Genomic DNA, 19,224 nt, shown 5'->3' with positions numbered 1-19,224 from the left:
GATGAGAAGTATATTTCAATTAATATTGTCCTGGCTGAATTCTTACTCCAATTTAGCTTCCTCTTATTCTATAACTGACAATACTGCAGTCAGGAGTAGAAACACTGAGAGTACTTTCTGAGGCACCTCAGGAGTAAAGCTGCTCCCCCCCCTCAGTAATTTGACATTAATGGACTGCAAATTCACTTTTTTAAAAAAATATCTATCTCCTTGCCAGTGGTGGCACGACTTCTATTTCAAGCAACGTTTTAATTCAAGAGCCTAATATTTTAACCTCATTCTCTGAAAGCCACGTTTAAAATCCTTAAACTGTTTCATAAACTCCTTTACAAACATCTTCAAATGACTCCAACCTCCCCCAAATAGCACACAGACTGTTTATGCAGCAAAGAGCCAACAACAAAGCACAGTTGCCCGTCTCCTTAATCAAAGTTATTTAAAGCATAACGCTATGTACAGATCTAGCAGAGAGCTGTCGGCCAAAATTTTACAAAGTAAAGAGATTTTCAAGTCTTTCAAGTTTTGAGTCTCTGTCTTCAAACACCTTCAAAGGGTCCGCATTTCCAATGCAAGCAGTGCTTTCTCTCTAAAGGTAACCTTAACCTGGATACTAAACCCACGTACTCTTAGCCTCTAGTATAAAGTTTGCCTGTTCTGCACCTCTGGCAGTACCTCATTAGTTTGTAAAACTACTAAAAAAAAAACCAGCTCTCAGTTTCTGGTTTTGTTTGTAAAACTACTAAAAAACCCCAAGTCTCAATCTCTGTTTTTGTTTACAAAGACCCATTGCACTCCTTCTTCGAAAAGTACAGTTGCTTGCAGCATGTTACAAAGCTTCCACACAGATGGGTTCTTAACTTAGCAGGGATCCCAATCATTCCAAGACAAAATTTTGCAGCTGTACAGCCAGGTAAAGGCACATCTGGAGCAGAGAGTTGTCCAAAACCACCCAAAATTCTCAGACCTGGCACATGAAGTGGTCACCCACTGACAGCCCATCACAGTGCAGCCCAGCACAGTACAATCACCCACTACTCAGGCTGAAGTGACGCATTCTCAGGCTTCCTTGATTCAATGGTTTTATTCTTCTTAAGAATATTTCCAGAGGACAGAGAGACACGGGTATTTTACAAGTCTTCATATTCAGCTTTCTCCAATCCTTTAAGAGAAAAAAAAACCAACAAACCCACAAATTGAATCTTTTCAGTAAGTACCACCAATGCTCTCAGCTCTGGCTAGGAAACAGTCCCTGCCCCAAAGAGCTTCCATTCTAGGAGACAGTAATACAAACGTGAGGTTCACAGGGAAAACAACGAGGAAGGTGACGCGGTTTGTCATGCTGCTGGTGCCATACATGGAGACTGGTACATCTTTTTGTGCTGGCAGTCAGTACGCAGACACTGAACAGACCACACACTGCACATGACAGAACATGTTCTATCTGCAGAGGTTTGGAAGGGAGAAGGTAAAGAAGCTCTCAAGAAGGTTTTCAAGGCAGTCCTGTGACAAGGAAGGCATTTGTTCTATGTAGAAATTTTTGCTTATTTACATACTTTTTTTTTTTAAAAAAAAGAAAATAAAACTAGAGTCAAACATGTCAAAACCACATTCATAAATCAGTTGCCTTACAAAAATAAAATTTTCAAACAATGTGTTTCTAAAATAAATATCAATAGGGTTGGAAAAAATAAATACATGTATGCAAGCTATTTTGTCAAAACACAAGAAGTGTTTTGTTTCAGTTCCTTACTGAAAAGTAGCCATGGAGTCCCGATTAAAGCAGCAACTGTTCAGAGCATCCTTCTCTTAGAGTAACACTTGAAGAAGAGTCCCAAGCTGAAAAGCACAGTTTCTTAATAAAAGAAATACATAGGACTGTGTTCCTTACAGGAAAGTACAGAACATTTTCACCTTTGCTGAATGTCAGAGGCTAAAAACCAGTGTTCCATGATATACCCCTGCTGAAGTTTTCTGGTATTTCCAAGCAGTGAGAGGCTAACATCTTTTCTCTTGTTAGGAAATAAAAAGAAAAGTAAAGTCCCATCTGTGAATTTGATTGTTTGTGAACACACATGTATAGTCCCCTGACTGAGCAAAAAATTAATCCTGCTTAAAAACAGTGAGCTACTCTTCCTTCCCCTCCCCAAACAGCAACTCTCACATATTGGAAAGCAGACACTTTAACACAACGTGCCTACAGGACTGTTACAGCATAGGGAGCCAGGGGCAGCTCGACCTCAGGCAGGAGACTTTCACTGCTTGGGAGCACAAGCTGCACCAGTTCGGGATGGTCCAACATGAAATCAATGTTTCCATGGCAGCCCCTGGCATTTCAAGGGCTAGTGCATTGCCCTGAGCTCCTGCCCTCAGGAGTCAGTCTCAGTTTGGCCGGTAGTAGTCACAGTGCTCTAGGTAACAGGAGGCAGGGTACCCTATTCCCCACTCTCATAAGGCAGCCGTACCACTCCAGGAAATCAGTTTCCTTCTTGAAGGTTTCAGTTTTTTGTGGTCCTGTATGTCCTCTTACTTTTTAAATTGTTTTTCTACCTATTTAAAAGGAGCAACATGCCCAGATTAACAACAGTGCTCAAGTAGGCAAAGAATAAAATGTCCACAATGCAAGCTCTACATAGGTTTACAATGTACTGGTCATGCATAAACCCCTACAGATCCTGGCAGGCATTTAAATGTTTAAGTTGATGTAAGATCAAATTGCTAATGAACTGACTGCTGAATGGACTGTAGCCAGTTTGAATCACTGGTAGGTTCTGCATCTGATGTCGCAAGACTTATGTCATGTCAAATCAGTGGTCATCTACTTTAGCCCTTTTGGCTTTCAAGGAAAGATGCTGCAAGAAAAGAAAAGAAAAATTGTTTAGAATATACATAATTAAAAAAGCATTCAACTAGAATGCTTTCAGTCTTTAATCCCAAATTAAATAAATTATTATACAAATGTCAAAGACCACCCTTCCCAAGCTCTGGTTAATACTGATAGAGCTAAAATAAACCTATGAAATAAAAAACACCACATGTATCCCAAAGTGATAGTCTGGTTTGGTATAAAATATCATCTTCCAGTACTTCTGTACTAACTCCAAGCACAGGAACGATTTCCCACTGGAAGCAAGGTGCCAGTGTGTAAAAATGCACAGAAAGGCACACGTGCTCCCAACACCACCTGTGCATAAACACTAGGAGTACACGATTTTAACTGATGTATTAACACAGGAGCTGCAGTTGCATTGGACCTTTGAAACTCTATGCTTTAAAGCAAAAGGCCTTAAAAACACGTGGAATGAAAACATGAGGAGAGTTCTGCAAAAATTTGGAATGAGACACAATTGACTGAGACCATGATCAAGCTGTAAAAGAAAATCTTTTCACACAGAATCCCATTCAGTTGCAATTTGTTTTTAACTTGATACAGGAATAAAAGTTCTCATATTTCTGGAATCTCTTATTAGCACAAAGATGTATCCTTCAGCAGAACAAGGGTCTGAATGTCTGTAAATTAGCATAAATTCGTGTGTCTTGCATTGGCTTGCTTTTTCAAAATTTACATGTATTATTCAAAGCTCTACACAACAGGAATAGCTCTATTTTCAAAAGATTTTACGAAGACACCCAAGCCTTTTGCCTGATAAGGATAATTGACTAAACTGGAAAAGACAATTTTCCTCAAAACCAGCACTATCCTCCAGAGCTTCCATTTATTTTAGGATGAAAGCAATGCTTAGGTTGTGCTGCAAAATGAGTTCTATCCAATCAAAAGGATAGCAATGGTAAAAATTAGGTTCTGATGTCATTTCATAACATCTACATCAGCAGTAGTACTACCTTGAAACCCGTGTTCCCTCGGTAAGGTCGGTAGTACTATTCAAGACAAGCCTTCTTCACTTAGAAAAAACAACTCAAGTTTTGCCTGAACAAGTCATCGAGTCACATTCTCAACACCACCTACCTAAAGGAAAACCTCACCCCAAAACTGAGCCTGTGGAGAGGTCATATCATAATTGGATGTTGTGTTGTGTATGGGATATTACAACATGTAAATACGTGAGTCAAAAGGACTAATTATTCCAGGAGCAGATTTGATACAACTGGAACATTGGCTCATCTCCATTTTACACCATGCTTGCAGAATGCCTAAGAGCAGCTAAAGGCTCAGGGGTCTATGCTGCAGGGGCCATTACCGCCTTTGTCAAATGCATTATAGAAAAAAAGGCAGGAAATATTCAGCTGCTTAGCATTTATAGATGGTAAGTGTCTGGATAACTGAGATGAATTATCCAAGCTCAACGTTAAAAAAACCCAACCCTCTCAAGTCCATTACATGGACAGACATCAACGGTACTGTATAGATTGTAACCACAGAGGTATGTCCTAAGGTGCTCAATGCACCACAGCGTTTTTCTTTTTTCCAAAAACCCCAGGAAGGGAAAGAAAACAGACATCAGGTTCTGAGAAAAGTCAAATAGCATAGCAGATGTATAAAGCAGAAACAGCCCCATTTTTGCAACATGGCTGCTCGTATGCACTAACAGATCTCTTGTTTTGCACAGGTCTGACATGCAAGTGTGTTTTTTCACTCAGTATTTTGGATACACTTCACTAATTTAGAATATAAAGCTCAGTAGTTATTAATCTCCCATGGGAAATTCACATGGAAGATCAATTTGGCAATCTTGCCTGTGCAGTATTTACATGCAATGTGGCATCAACAGCTCCAGCATAACGAACATTTAGATAATATTTCATACCAATCCAGTTCTCAGAATGACCAATGAGTAAGTCACATGGGACAGAGTTGATAAAGGATGGCAACAACTATTAAAAGATACTTGTACAGAGAAGGTATGTATATCACACACAACAGAATTCGCAATAAAGGTTTGCACAAATAGCAGCTGTTCTTTGTCATTTCAAGTTTGAACAGATCAGAGCTGATTTTTTTGCAGTAAACATAATTAATGCTCAAAAAAAGGCTCAGGATTTGCACAAACATTTTAAAAGCATGCAAAGACTCCACTAAAATTATTGTGCAAAGTATGCCTACTGTCTAGCTATACTGCTGTTCAGAAAATCGCTACCAAGTGCCTATATTTAAGTGTAAAATGGTTGAAGGCTTCATTTACCAGAACGATACACTATTTTGTAACTTTGAGATCCTGTCTCTTGGCTGGATAATAGGGGAAAAGCTTTCATGCATTAATTTATTATCCTCTTTCTTTGTATTAACCACTACAATGAACAAAACCGAATTAAATTTTGTACCACTAAACAGAAAACAACAAAACATAAACACTTAAAAAGTTCAGATACAAGAGCTGTTAATACAGCAATGGTACCGTTTGGGCTTTATGCCGATTCCGTACCGTTCCTTGCTGGTAAAAATGAGGGGCCAGTTCCAAGAGCCATGCAGATTCAACAGCAGTCACATCTCTCATGTAGTATTTAGCAGTCTGTATGACTTCATTGTAGACTACCCTAGGAGAAACAGGGGGGAAAAAAAATAATAATGTTTGCTATAAAGCAATGAGGGGGAGAGATGATTAACAGCATATTTAGACAGTTTCACATACATGCTGCCAGAGTTAATATTTAAAGGCTCTCTTGTCACTCTGACATACATGCTGCCAGAGTTAATATTTACAGAGTGACAAGAGAGCCTTTAAGTTATAATACAGCCTCTTACCGCTTTCCCTCTGGTTATTCAGAGTACCCTACATTCAGGCAACCTTGACTGCCATGAAAAACACCTTGACATACTACCAGGACGTACGGATGCAAGGTATAAAAGAAATATTTATTATAATGGGGCCAATGGGGACTCATAACAGATGCTTTGAAAGAGAGAATATTAGTTGGTCTGTGATACCATGAGGAAGAACGTCAAAAGCACCAAAACCCTGGCCCCATAACAAGTAGGGCACAGATCATGGCATGACTATCCCTGGTGCCTGTCTGCAGACAAGCGAGATAAGGATAAGAGGAAGAAATCAGCTTTAACTACTGCCAGAACATCTTCTGGTAAGAGATTTAGAAACAGACAGCCATGCGGACTCAATCCCTGCTGCCAGCATGGGCAACCTATTTCTGAAGTAACCCTTCAGTAAAGAAAGTCATTTTTACCATGGAAGCGCAAACCCACGCGCTGCAGGGTTAGTCACCAGAACCAGAAGTCATTATCTGCCTTCTATACACAGTACAGCTGCAAACCCACAAGGTTTGTGGTCTCTCGTTAATTGCTATCTTGCTCCCAAAAGAAAAGAGGAGAGTCCAAAATTCTCTATACTCTGCCAAACGCAGCTCAAGACATACCAACTAATACAACTAAAGAGAAATCTGAGGAAAACAAACAAGAATGAGAACACGTTTTATATACACCTGTAACAGAGAGAGAATTGAAGCCCTCAATATAGGATGGGTGCCCAGGCAGCAGCAGCACTAGAACCAGGGCTGCTGAGCAAGGCAAACTCGTCTTATAGGATGCCATGAGCCAGCAGCGTCTTTGGGCTGGCAGTGGCAACACCACGTGGCCTCGGAAGACAGCTCTGTGCCTGTTCGGCAACACAGGGGTCCAAAATCAGGTTTAAGCCCAGAATCAGTATTCCCAAAAACTCCAGCAATACTGCTGCCACCAACAGCAAGCAGGCTGTGAAACGAAAAGCAGTCGTAAGGTTTTGCCAGTTAAGACTTCCAGCTAGCTGTCCACAGCTCTGCTTTTCTACACGTCTGGAAGCACCCAAGGCTGGGATGCAAGTTCCACGCTGAGGGCTTATCATCTAAAAGCTGAACCCTGGAGGAGGTATGTGCTGGAGCAAAGAATTTCTCCAGTACTGTCCTACCACTAGACTTTCTTTCCAGATTAATTTCTTCCCGATTTATTCTTCTTTCTGTCTGTCACTCTCCCATAACCCAGCCTCTTTCAGGAGGTTGTAAGCTAGAAGATTTCAGAAGTGTATCTGCAAAGTATTCTTTTTACTATTTCAGACAGATTGTGGTTTATTTTTAATAACAGTGAGAGGAGGTTAAAAACTGGCAAAACAGCAGTGAATCAGGCTGGTTTCAGTGGCAAAAATTACTTTTGCTACACTCTGCTTAACTCAGCCCTGAAGAATTGGTACAGTTAAGACCAAGAGAGCTGGATTCATTTTTATTTTGTGAGCCAGTGTAATCGGTGGCTAAGTTCCTATCAGTCACACTTCTGCAAATCATACACAACAGGTATAGGAGCCCAATTCAAAGATAACAGAGACCAAGTTTAACCTTCAAAGTCTCAGCAACAGGCAAAGAAGGACAAGTGACCAAATACTTCAGGTCGATCACGCTGACCTGGCAGTTAGAAACACATTTCTAATTGTTATCTGAGCATCTTTGATATGCAAATGGAACTGTAATATCCCAGCTAATACAACCACTTCTTTCCCTGATCTGCTAGACAACCGTAACTTCTCTCAAACTTTTTGCATCATGCATTTGACATGTATGCTTTGACTCCCAGCAAGCCACTTGCAATTACTGCAGCACCTATTTGACAGGACATTTACTTAATAGGCTTACTAAAAGCAAATTAATCCTGGTTCCATCTAGGTACAGAGACCACTCGGAGAGCACTCTGCAGTGCAAGATATGGTGCCCATTAAAAAAGGGTCACCCGACTCTGCTTTCCAACTTTTGCAGGTTTTTTGACAGCTAAACATCACTATTTCCCTGACTTATTTAGATACTGCCTACAAAAAGTTGCAAAGGAAATACTAATTAAATTCTCTCCATGGGAACCATGACCTTCTACATCTATTCCTCCACTGATGGAGAAAAGTCATTCATGAAAATGTCTGGATGATGAGAATGTCTTACAAAGATCACAAAGTGAAAGCAGCTTTAACTTACCAGCGTGGAGGTTTCTCTGCATACAGCACTGAAGTGGGGTGGATATGAAGTTCATGGTCATCACGGATAGTCCTTGAAAGCAAAATATTATTTCAGACCATGCATTTATTCAGTGCTTAACATTTGGTTCCTTTCATCCCCACTAAGAATGTTTAATAAAAGGCAATAATGAAAGAGCTGGAGCAAATTAAAAACATTTGCATTTAATGAACAGGCATTCCGATGAAACCAGGCTTAAATCTTGGCCAAAGGAAGAAATGATAATTTAATGTCCTAAAAGAGTTCTATCTATGTTAAATGGAAAAGTAGTGTTTCAGGCTTTTGTTCGCTACAACAGAGCACTGTACTTGCTTGTATTAACACAAGCTAATTACTATTAGTAACAGCTTCCCACTATCAGTAACTCTGATTATTTATATTTGCCAAAAAGAAGACATAAACATTGTAGCAGTTTGAAGATACAAAACTTCAAATATTTAGTAAATCAACCTCTGTTTCTTATTGCAAGTGGCTAAAGAAGCATCTGTTTGTTGATTATACTCAGATGTATCCAGTCAAAGGAGCTTTTAAACTAAGCAACAGCTGTAATTAAGCTATATATATTTACCTGTAAGCTCCAGTAGAGTGGAATTTAGCTGCGTTAGCAAAGAATCCGGAAACTATGCATCTCAAAACAGGATCTGGATCACCTGAAGAAAAGATTTTTATATGTAAAATGAGTCAATGGAATGGCAAACACCCCTAAAATACCACTTAATCATCTCAACCAACTTTTCACACTGCATCAGGCTTTGATGGCAAAGGCTTGAAAGCAGATAAACCCTGCAATCTCTTTTGACTTCAATTTCACAGCAAATCAAAATTACTATGTAAAAAACTACTGTTGCCACTAGTTTCTCCAAGAAGATAGTTTCACAGTCCTTAGAGCAACCTTGTGTGACAGCTGAGCAATGCAGCCTGATTTTTCAGACCCGTTAGAGACAAGTGCTGAGAACTAGTCACGGCATCCATGCACGCACAGCACTGCTGGAAATCAGACCCCAATGACTGTATATAATTTTGAACATACTAGAAAAAAGGGTTTTCAAAAAGTCGAAAGAGGGAACAGGGTTATCTATTTATGACTCTTTTGGTAAAGCTGTCCATTAAGTATATAATCAGTGGTTATAATCTCTTGCTGGAAAACTTAACTAATGAAGACTGGACTAAATGTTAACTGTAAAAAAGAGCTAAAATGCTCTTCTGCAGTCATCTTTAGGAAAAAAACCCATGGTTTTAATTAACATTATTTTTAGGCCAGGGAGAAAATACTTCAAAGGTTATGAGAAAAGCAGGAAGCAGACTGACAGTTTGGAGACTACCTTCAACATGTATTGGACAACAGGTTAAAAAAAAAAAAATGTTCACCTTCACTGGACTTCTTTGGCACTTTAAAGCGGACGAGAAGCTTTTTCAGCTGCTCTCTTACAACAGAAGCTCTAACAAGCCCTTTGTAGTTCAGAAAGTGTTCCTGACACCACTGAGAGCTCTTGCTGTGCTGTACAGTGGGAAGAGTAGAAAAAATTACAATGAGAAACTACCAGCAAAACAAAACCAAATCTCTTTTGGATCACATAGCCCTGTTCTGTTTTTCTTCTCTCTCCTACAACATATTCATTGCGGTTTTCCCTGAAAATTACCTATGTATATAGCTACTCACAAGGGTATATAGCACCAATAACTACAAAACGTATTTCAAACAACTACTAAATAGTAGTAGAACAAATGCTATGAGGTGCTTTCAAACAGATGTGCTTCATTTCTTCATATGTGGTGAAGGAGAACAGCAACAGTCGTTCCATTCTCACACACAAATGCATCATATCATAAACTAGTCTGTTTTCAATATCAGAATGTAAACAACCTTTTCCATACACCGGTCTTCTTTATGCAGAGAATTCTTTCTCCAGAAGCGAGCACTCGCTCCAAGAGTGTCAGCCTTTGGCAGTTTCTAAGAGAATTACGCAGATATAAAATTTAAAGGGCAAAATTTCGGTTGGTGCCTTACTGATTGCTTTGGGGCTGGGGAGAGGAGTGTCATATTTAAACATGTTAGTGGTTATACTGCTTCAACTCAACACTGTTGCGAATATATCATTACAGAAGTGCTTTATACCAGCAAAATATACACTTCTCCCAAGAGGTATAGCACTTCAAAACTCTTAAGTAAAATCTCAACTTACAGAGAAGTATTAAGATTGGTGCTAAACTTTAGGGTAAATACGTAAGGTCAATGAAAAAGAGGATGTGATGACCAATGAGGCAATTTTTTTAAAAAAGTGCTAGACTTAGATGCAGTTTATAATCAGTAAAACTCAGATACATTTAAAGAAAAGATGAGAGAAAATGAATTTCATTTGGAATTTGGATATCTGTTTTTCCTAGGCCCTTTCAAAAATCCCAGTCTCCTTGAAAATACAGCTGTCTACCCGTAAGACTTCCATGCTGTACCCAAACCAAATTCTTTCTATTCCCTGTTCAGAAGAACTACAGAAGGTCTGTGGCAAAACATGACCAGAATACCTTTTAAAGCAGAATTATCACTTAATAGACTGGATAAATCCTCAGCATTGAGGATGCTATATCCAGAACTTATGGAATCAGAACTGAGGACCTCAAGTGTTTCCCATTCCTGCAAATCCACATACACTTCAGCTGACTTACTTTGACAAAGGCTTCATAAACATTAAGCATAGTGAGATGATCACCTTCTTCCACAGCAAACTTTCTGTGTTGCCTCGCCTGGAGAAGAAATTTTTTTTTTTTTTTATTGGCAGATTGATTTTTGCAATCATGTCCAGTACACTCAGTTCCCATCATCTCCGTATTTCCTGGTGACTATTAAAATTCTTACCGTATAGGGTGGTTCCTCTAGGCGACAGCAATATTTTACTAGCCCACCTATATTCAGGAGCACTTCTAAAATTGAAATTAGAAAAATGAACTGAAAAATAACCCCCCAAATCCAAGAGAGGGATGCATTAAAATTAGGCTCCTGCTACCTATTATGAATTTGATACATCACAATACTTTCTTTTTTGTTCCTGTTGAAAGGAAGTGGTGTTTGGGGAGGTTTGGGGTTTTTTGGCAAACCCTTATGCTAACCAATATTGGTTTATAACTTTTCATCCTTCTGGTCCTCAGAAGGAGGCTTTTAACACTAGTAAAGGAGTCCAAGGTTCCCACTGTTATTCAGTTTCTTCTTTTACCTATAACCAATAGGTACAGTTCAAGACCTTGCTTGACTTTCATACAAACTTGCAGTCTGCAATGGGTATCAATAAAATACTTGGCAGAAATGTGGGACTAACAAAAAGAAAATAAGACACAACTGAACTTACAGCCTGAGCTTTTTGATTTGGAGGGATCACAAAAATGTTTTGAATCTGCATCATGGCAGCAATTGTCAAAATCTCCTGGGAGCAGCCAAAATTTCCTGAGGAGTAAGTGGAGAAATTCGGTAAATGACATCCTCTTCCATTCAACTTACCCCCATATAGAATAAAAAGGAAAATAAGCAGAATATATTTTTGTAGTATATAAAAACAAAATACCTAAACCCCTGGGTTTCTTTAGTATAACAGTGAATGTTTTGAATGGAAAACTTAAGACAAATGTGTTAGACTTATTAGTGTGTTAAGCGTGTTAGACTTATTATTTGAGGCGTCCATGAGTTTAACCAATTCCTTTCACTAAACACTGTACCAAAATGAAGCATACAATTTGTTTCAAGTTTAGCAAATGTCTAATACTACACTACAATTACAAGAGGCAGTGTTTGCTAGTCATCACAAGACTATGAAGAAAATCTGATTTTTTTCTCCTACCTGATTCCAGAAGCATCTTTGCAAACATAGGATTCAAAGGAAACTCTGCTATTCTCATTCCAAGAGGCTCTGTTAAACGGCAGTGCATATCCAAACCTGCAGCATATCAATAAATGTAGCTATGATACAGGCAAAAGTAGCAAAGAAAGTCTTCTTTAAGAATTTAACGTGTACTAAAGAGCAGAATTACAAGCTAAAATACAGCAAATGCACCTAAGAGTTGCTGAATGTATATTAAACTAAAGTTAAAGGCACTCCTTAATATCCATTTACTCTCCCATGGGTCACTGATACTGTTTTTTTCTTCAAACATACTTGACCACACAAGTTTCTTCGTTTTGACCAGGCCCCATTGCTACTGCCAACGATTTAGAAAACCTGCAGTCAAGTCAATCCAATGGCCAGAGTGCCTATTAGCTGTTAGACTTATGCACCTCTTTTATAAGCATTTAGCAACATCTTTGCTCACGGAGACAGGAAGCAGGAGTCCTGATGAGAATAAAAAAGGGCATAATTATGGACCAGGCATACCTGTAGAAACAGGAAGCACTGCTGGGTAGGGTGTCATTTTTCTGAGCACATCTGCTCAGGTCACGAAGAAAAATAATTTAACTTTAATATAATCTAAACCAGACATGTACAGCTGATGAAGATTCTCTACAGTTCAGTCTGCATCGTGCATCAATAACTAAACCGTCAGCCGTGTTCCAACTGTAACCCTTTTACTGGAGATGGTACAGCTTGGTTTTCAATTCCCAGCTATCGCTGAGCAGCCCTGCATGTTTACCATTTTAGTTGTACGGCTTCCTACAGTCCAACGCCTGCAGTAAGGTTTACCCATGCAAACCACCAGGTCATATTCTAATCCAGAGTGCTATGATGAAACTTCGGGGAATGATTTAAATGGAAAAGCATTCCCTTTGCAACAGGACATAGGAAATAGATTTAAAAAAAAAATAATACAGACACCAGAAACATAGGAAAAGAGCTTGCTAAGAAAGGCAGCAAAGAGCAAGAATTTAAAGAGAAAAGAAAACCACAAGTAAGCAAAGTTGTATGAGGTATGGCAAGGAGACAGAGCACAAGAGAAAAGCTGCACAAGGAAGGACTACAGAAAGCCCAATAATAGAACTTTGGGGCACTGTAGATTGCATAAATAACCACAGCAGAGTGGACTGAGGAAACACAACTGGTGCCCACACATTATATAAACATATTATTTGTCAAACTGTGTGGTGCCAAAACCCCACAGTTGTACTTCAGCTACATTTCACAGAGAAAAGCAAAACTGCAAATCAAGTCAAGGAACGAGATCTCCTATAACTCATGTCAGTATATCTAAACCCACATATACCTCTACCGAGTGTTTACTTTCCTTTATTATTTGATATGCTCTCATCTCACTTATTATGACAATGTACTAATTCGCTCACCACACCCCTACACTGTTCAACAAAACCTAGTAGGCATGTCATATAATGTCACAATATTTTCCTGAGAAACAGGTACAAAAGGCAGCTTATGTGAAATGATGAAGTAACATATTTAAACACAAAGTCACAGAAACTGCAAAAATTAAGGTATGATAGCTTTCATTTGACCAGTGCCATCTGAGAAGTTTAAGGTCTAACACAAGTAAAAGTTTATTTGAAATAACCTCAGAAGCAACCACTGTATCTGTATAAATAGGAAATTGGAGACTTAAAAAAAGGTACTGCAAAGATTTTTATTGAACATAGTCAGGAGAGATTATTCAAGTACTGTGGCTCTAAAAAGTTTCAAGTAATAACCACTAGAATGTGACAGGCTGAGGGACTGAAACACTCAATTTTAAACTTAGAGTGGCTGTTTCTGATAGGCCACAACTTACAAAACAAAATCTTGGATCGGAAATAAAGCAAAAAATAAAGCCACTTTTTACCTGCTTATTTACCTCCTAATTTATGCTTAAAACCAATAAACTCCAACTGACAACTCAGACTTTCAAAGGGGCATCAAAGGAGAAGGCGGAGATGAGACGCTCCTGATGTAATCAGTTTACACCTCTGTAAAAATAATCAGTCTGAAAACAGTGATGTGTTTATTCAACAGAACTATCTCAACGTTGACAGCGTCTGCTCTGCACAAGTTTCTCTGTTGGCACCGCACTGGCACAATAGGGTCCTGACCCTAAACTGCACATTTGCATGCTATTACGATGTAAATGATGAAATACATGTTCATACTTGCATAAGAGAAATTTAATCCTTACTGCACCTGCAAACGCTTGGGCAGCTTCACCTCTGCAACTTATATACATTCTCCATAATAAACCACCTAAAACCCTAAACTTCAGCAAAAACTGTAGGGGCGAATCTGTGCATATCACACATGCACACACGTTGCTTTCCATCTTAAACACCAACATCAGCACTTCTCTGCTTTGCTACAAAAGCTGGGCAGCCAAGAGAGTAACAGCTCTGTACTTTTCTGTGAAGCTACCATGAGCGTAACACTTTTGCCAAAACATCAAACAGCTAATCAGCAAGTTTATTGACCTTTCCTCTCCGTTTCCCTAAGGTGGTTTTGGCTGTGAATTCATCCTTGCAACATGCTTCTGAGCCGCTGTGAAGGTCCTTGTTCCAAGCTGGAAATGGTTGCCAAGAACCAAGTGCTTTAAGTGAAATCCCCCTTTGCAAGATGGAACTGAATCAGCAGAGAGCAAAATCATGGCCAGGAAGAGAGTTACAGCTCCACGAGAATAAGAAGAGAGCCACAATCACAACACAGCATTTGTAAGTGATGTAAAAAAAGCCACAAACCTCTGGAAGCTTCCAGAACTTACACAATCTCCTTTACACTACCCTTTTCCTCATGTTTATATTATGGAGCAAATATTGTTAACTTTGAATTAACTGCAAACACTGAGTTAAAGTCAAACAGAGTTTTGTTTTGATTACTTGTTCTTGTGTCAAGTTTCTGTTTAGTTTAAGTTTGTCGCATTCAAAAAGATTAAACAGCTGTCAAAAAAACCAACAATATAACAGTTCTTCCTATAAACAAAATTAGACAGCATACATTCCGCTCACCACAACAAAAAGGAATTGAAAGCTGTGCATAAAAATATTACTAAAGTGTGATTTGAGTGTTATAGGTATCCAACATCAGAACAATGAATAAAACCAAAATGAACACATTTAGAATCATAGAATCTCTCAAGTGGGAAGGGAGCTATAAGGATCAAGTTCAACTCCGGGCTGCTCCTCACGGAGCTACCTAAAACTAAACCATCCGACTAAGAGTATTGCTCAGACTCTACAGAATTTTAGAACAAGCTGTGATTAGTAATTCAGAGAACATAATAAAAAAAATAAATCTATAAAGTAGCTAAAGAGTAGAAAAGTACTTTGAATTATGCTCTCAGGGTCTGTTAGACTACCTTTTTCTTCTTTTCATTAGAAGTTTGTGTGTGTCTGTTCATCTGTCCATAACCAGAAAGTTCAATATTAAAACTAGAGCAAACTCTCTTTGCAAGCTGCAGGCAAACGACTCCTACACATTTAAAAGCCTGAAAAGCAAGCAGGCTGCGCACTGAAACACAGACACCGAGTGTGAGAAACGTAGCTCCAACTCATCCAGGAAGCACGCTGCCTTTAGGGGTTTTTTTAGTGCTACATCATGTGCTCACAGCTAATAAAATCAGAACAGTTTGACTTGCTACAGGTTTGAACTAATTTTTAAAATTATAACTAGATCAGCTCTTCGTAACTGCTGTCAGTCAAACCTTCAAAATCGTATCAATGAGCAGCTCTGAAAACTAACGTGAGACTTGCTTAGCTGAGCGGTTGGGAAGCACACTCTCTATCGGGTTTCATTTGAGCCTCCAGTGACCCGCCTCTCCCAAACTCAAGCATCAGATTTTACTGACAATGTTTAGACAGATTTCCTGCACACACATCAAGATCAGATAATGAATGTAACATGCTAACAGAAAAATTTAAGATAGATACACTATGCTTTTTAAAGTCTGACCAAGTAATAAACAAAATAGCAATTACATTAAGCTTGCTAAATTCTAGGTTACTACAATCAGACTGATCTTGAAAGAGATGTCAAAACTTTACTTTCAACTTTTTTTTGTTTATACTTGCAAGTGCTACATGTTTCCATCACTGGCATAGAACACAAAATGAAAGATCACCACACTAAGAGCTTGAGTATCTACCAACTTATCTAACTGGATGCAGGTAAATTTAGTGTCTAACTCATGTAGTGGTCTAATTAGTGTCCGAACTCCGTTAGTATCTTCATACCACTCTGTAAGGACTGAGGAAACACAAACAGAGGATCTGCCTGAGAGACCCATAGAATGGTTTAGGTTGGAAGGGACCTTAAAGATCATCTAGTTCCAATCCCCCTGCCATGGGGGAATCACACCAACACCCTCATCAGCTCAGAGTCCTGCTCCTAGCAAGGACAAATAGCTGGTTCCTCCTGTGAAGGTGCAAGGAAATACACAGAAGATAGCTTAAAATATGTGTTTGCCCAATCTAAACAGTCAAATTCTAGTTTATACTCTCCGCAATAGATTTCTAGTCCCAGTTATCGTTGCTTTTTGCTTGCTTACGTGTCTAAAATAACCAGAGGAAAAGAAAGTAAATTCAGAGGAGACTAAGGTACACTTTAAAAACACGCCAACAAAAAGCTTCCACCAGTCAAGGCTGCATTCTCTCTTTCTCAAAGCACAGTTCTCAAATGCAAGTTTGATTAATGACCATCCAATCACCAAGTCCAAATAAACAATTTTTGTCATAACTCCTGTAACATAGCTATAAATAAAGCAAAGCATAATATTCTCACCTCCTAAAGCATACAGCAATTCTAAAGCTTGCACCATTGACTGTGCAGGAGGTGGCTGTGAAGAAAAAATGTGTATTGTTTAAAGTTATCATCATAGAACACACGAGTTTTCACAAAAATTCTTAGATCTTCCTCTTTTACAAAATCTGTTAAGTTCTAACTACCCACCTTTCTACTTATGCAAAACGAAGAAAGAGCTCCCAGACTCTTTTCTCACCCTTCCATTGACCACCACTGCTGCGAGTCAAAACATCTCAACAGGCTCAGCATCAGCACTATGATGCTCTCAAGATCCCAGCTGGAAAGGGCATACTTGCTTTGTCCAACCGTGATGCTGGCAGTGAGCAGAACAATTAACTTTCTCTCCTAACGCTAACATACTGGTTCTTCACACCAATACAAGACGAGCTAGAAACTTTACAGAAAGCAAATCTAAAAACTGGTACTGCTCTTTTTAGCAAGACAGACAAGCATAGGTTTAGCTCTGCAGATATAATTTTTTTCCCCTTTTTCTTCATAAGTTCAGTGCAAAGAGACTACAGTTACAGTTTTGCAGAATCTCAGTTTGTCTTTCTAGGCCTTTCTCGATTTCTCAACACTTCAAACAGCAAGTTCTGGAATACAAACAGTCGCTGTTTCTAAATTGTCACACACACTACTTGCACTAGTTGATTCCCAAAAATATACTTTGCTGCCTGATAGTGGGCAATGAGGTATGCTTTCCTAATTAACAGGGCAATGGTTACTGGTTCTGTGGGTACTCACCGAAAGAAAGGGGAACCTGAGCACATTGTCGATTCCCAAAGCCTTCAGCTGCAAGATGACGGGTGCAAGGTTACTGCGCTGCATCTCAGGAACAGTGGACTTTGGCAGCTTCTCGAAGTCCTCCTCTGTTGTGGGAGAAAACAAAGCAATTTGGGACTGAGTTCCAACTCTCACTCTATGCAATCAACATGATAGAATCATACTAATTTCAAGTTAAAATTTTCGAGTGTGTATACTGAACAGGTGTTAAAGGAACTCTAACTCAAAGATGATCTTTCTCCAATTACTGTATTTTAAGATACTTAACTTTAAATAGAAAAGCAAACGTTTTTGGCTACACTGCTGATACTGTAGTTGACCCACCCATATTTCAAATTGAAATGTTTGAAGTTCTTCACAGAAATCTGGAAATGCTTTATTTGTCTTCTGTTTAATACTTTTATCAGAAAATAAAAGGGGGGGTGAAATACTGCAAAAAAAGCATTTTTTTTAAAGAAGGGACATGGAAAAGTTCAAAACCAGCATGCTTTCAGTATAAGAACACTATTTTTAGTAACTACTCAAAGAAAAGGAGGTTTCAAAAGCATATTTAAAATAAAGACTAAGGTTTGAAAAACAATTTATTTAACAATGCCTTTTTAAAAGCACATTTGCTATAAAGTTTTTTGGAAAAATACTTCATATAGTGTCAAAATCCCTGCACCTTCCACTAACCAACTCTTCTGCAGCAAAGAAAAAGGCACTCTCATCCCTATGTTGATCCAAAACTCCAAATCAAGACAAGAAATACATTTTTTTCACCTGAATTATTTTCATTTCTAGGCAAAACCGTCTTTTATCTCTGGTCCTCAGACCTTCCTTAAGACAAATATAGTGCATGTTTTCTCTACTTTTGGCCACTCAGTGCACTTTCTTCTTTTCTTGGATTTTTTTTTTTTCTCCTTTAAAATGTTTCTTAAAGCACTCATTAGGCCAGCTCTTGAGCACACAAAAATAACTTCAGTGTAGTCATGGTTTCTCCAGTAAAATACTTTAAAAGCTGTGTAAGCTTGGTATATTATGCAGCAGACATTCTCTTCTGATTCTTATTGGACACACAAATTTAGAGAATAAATCATGTCTTTGTTTAACGTGACAACTGCTGGCAAGCACACACACATTTTAAAAGAATATGCTTGCTCTAAGTCTCAAGTCTCCAGTAAAACCAAAGGGAACCTGAGGCACATAAGCAATGGCAGTGCTCAACTGCAATACCTTTTCTCATTAAACAGCTGAGAAGAGAGACAGTTGGATTGTGGCTTTCCTAACACTGCTATGTGGCCAACAGATTTATTTGTAACAGTAATTTTTGTACAATGCCAGGGTCACCGATTCAAGAGAAGCATTTCGGGTTGGCACCTATTCCTGTGAAAAAGGGGACACAAAGAAGTTTTCCTTCAGTTGTCTAAAGGATTTCCAGAGTCCTTTGTTAGACGCACAGTCTAAGGAGACTTTAGTCACAGAAAAGAGCATCATAGGTGGGTATTATAAATTGAAACAACTGCTCAGAAACAAAGATCATCAAAAGATAAACTTCTTAGTAGACTTTCCAGAGCTATGTTATCATTATAGGTTTGCAAGTGCTGACAATCTCGTAGCACCTATTCTGCTTCAGTTTGTGCTTCTGTTTTATAAAAGCATTCAGCGTTCAACACTTAGCACTTATCAACAGTACATTTCTAAATAAGCCAGAGGAATAATGAAGGCAAATTTCCATCTCTCACTGAGAGAAAAAAAATACACTTGTGTTCTTCTTTATCTAATACAAAACCCCCTGCAAAACAAAATGCAAGTCACACCAGCAAGTTCACCTTCCCTA

General features: G+C 38.7%; 1 protein-coding gene across 1 annotated transcript in view; it reads right to left on the bottom strand.

Annotated features, from left to right (window-relative positions):
* Positions 1-2,543: 2,543 nt before the first annotated feature.
* DHX35 (DEAH (Asp-Glu-Ala-His) box polypeptide 35) overlaps positions 2,544-19,224 on the bottom strand; it is a 31,324-nt gene continuing 14,643 nt past the window's right edge. The window contains exons 13-22 of the mRNA XM_009883626.1: positions 17,367-17,539; positions 16,602-16,656; positions 11,763-11,858; positions 11,277-11,371; positions 10,600-10,677; positions 9,304-9,433; positions 8,504-8,585; positions 7,897-7,968; positions 5,379-5,490; positions 2,544-2,849 (exon numbers count right to left, since the gene is read on the bottom strand). Of these exons, the coding sequence (XP_009881928.1) occupies positions 2,805-2,849; positions 5,379-5,490; positions 7,897-7,968; positions 8,504-8,585; positions 9,304-9,433; positions 10,600-10,677; positions 11,277-11,371; positions 11,763-11,858; positions 16,602-16,656; positions 17,367-17,539 (938 nt within the window). The 3' untranslated portion in view covers positions 2,544-2,804. The remainder of the gene's footprint in view (positions 2,850-5,378; positions 5,491-7,896; positions 7,969-8,503; positions 8,586-9,303; positions 9,434-10,599; positions 10,678-11,276; positions 11,372-11,762; positions 11,859-16,601; positions 16,657-17,366; positions 17,540-19,224) is intronic.

Source organism: Charadrius vociferus, unplaced genomic scaffold, assembly GCF_000708025.1.
Source record: "Charadrius vociferus isolate BGI_N301 unplaced genomic scaffold, ASM70802v2 scaffold320, whole genome shotgun sequence".
NCBI classification, from domain to species: Eukaryota; Metazoa; Chordata; class Aves; order Charadriiformes; family Charadriidae; genus Charadrius; species Charadrius vociferus.
Note: the sequence above shows the minus strand (reverse complement) of the source record. Positions and strands in the feature narration are given on the sequence as shown.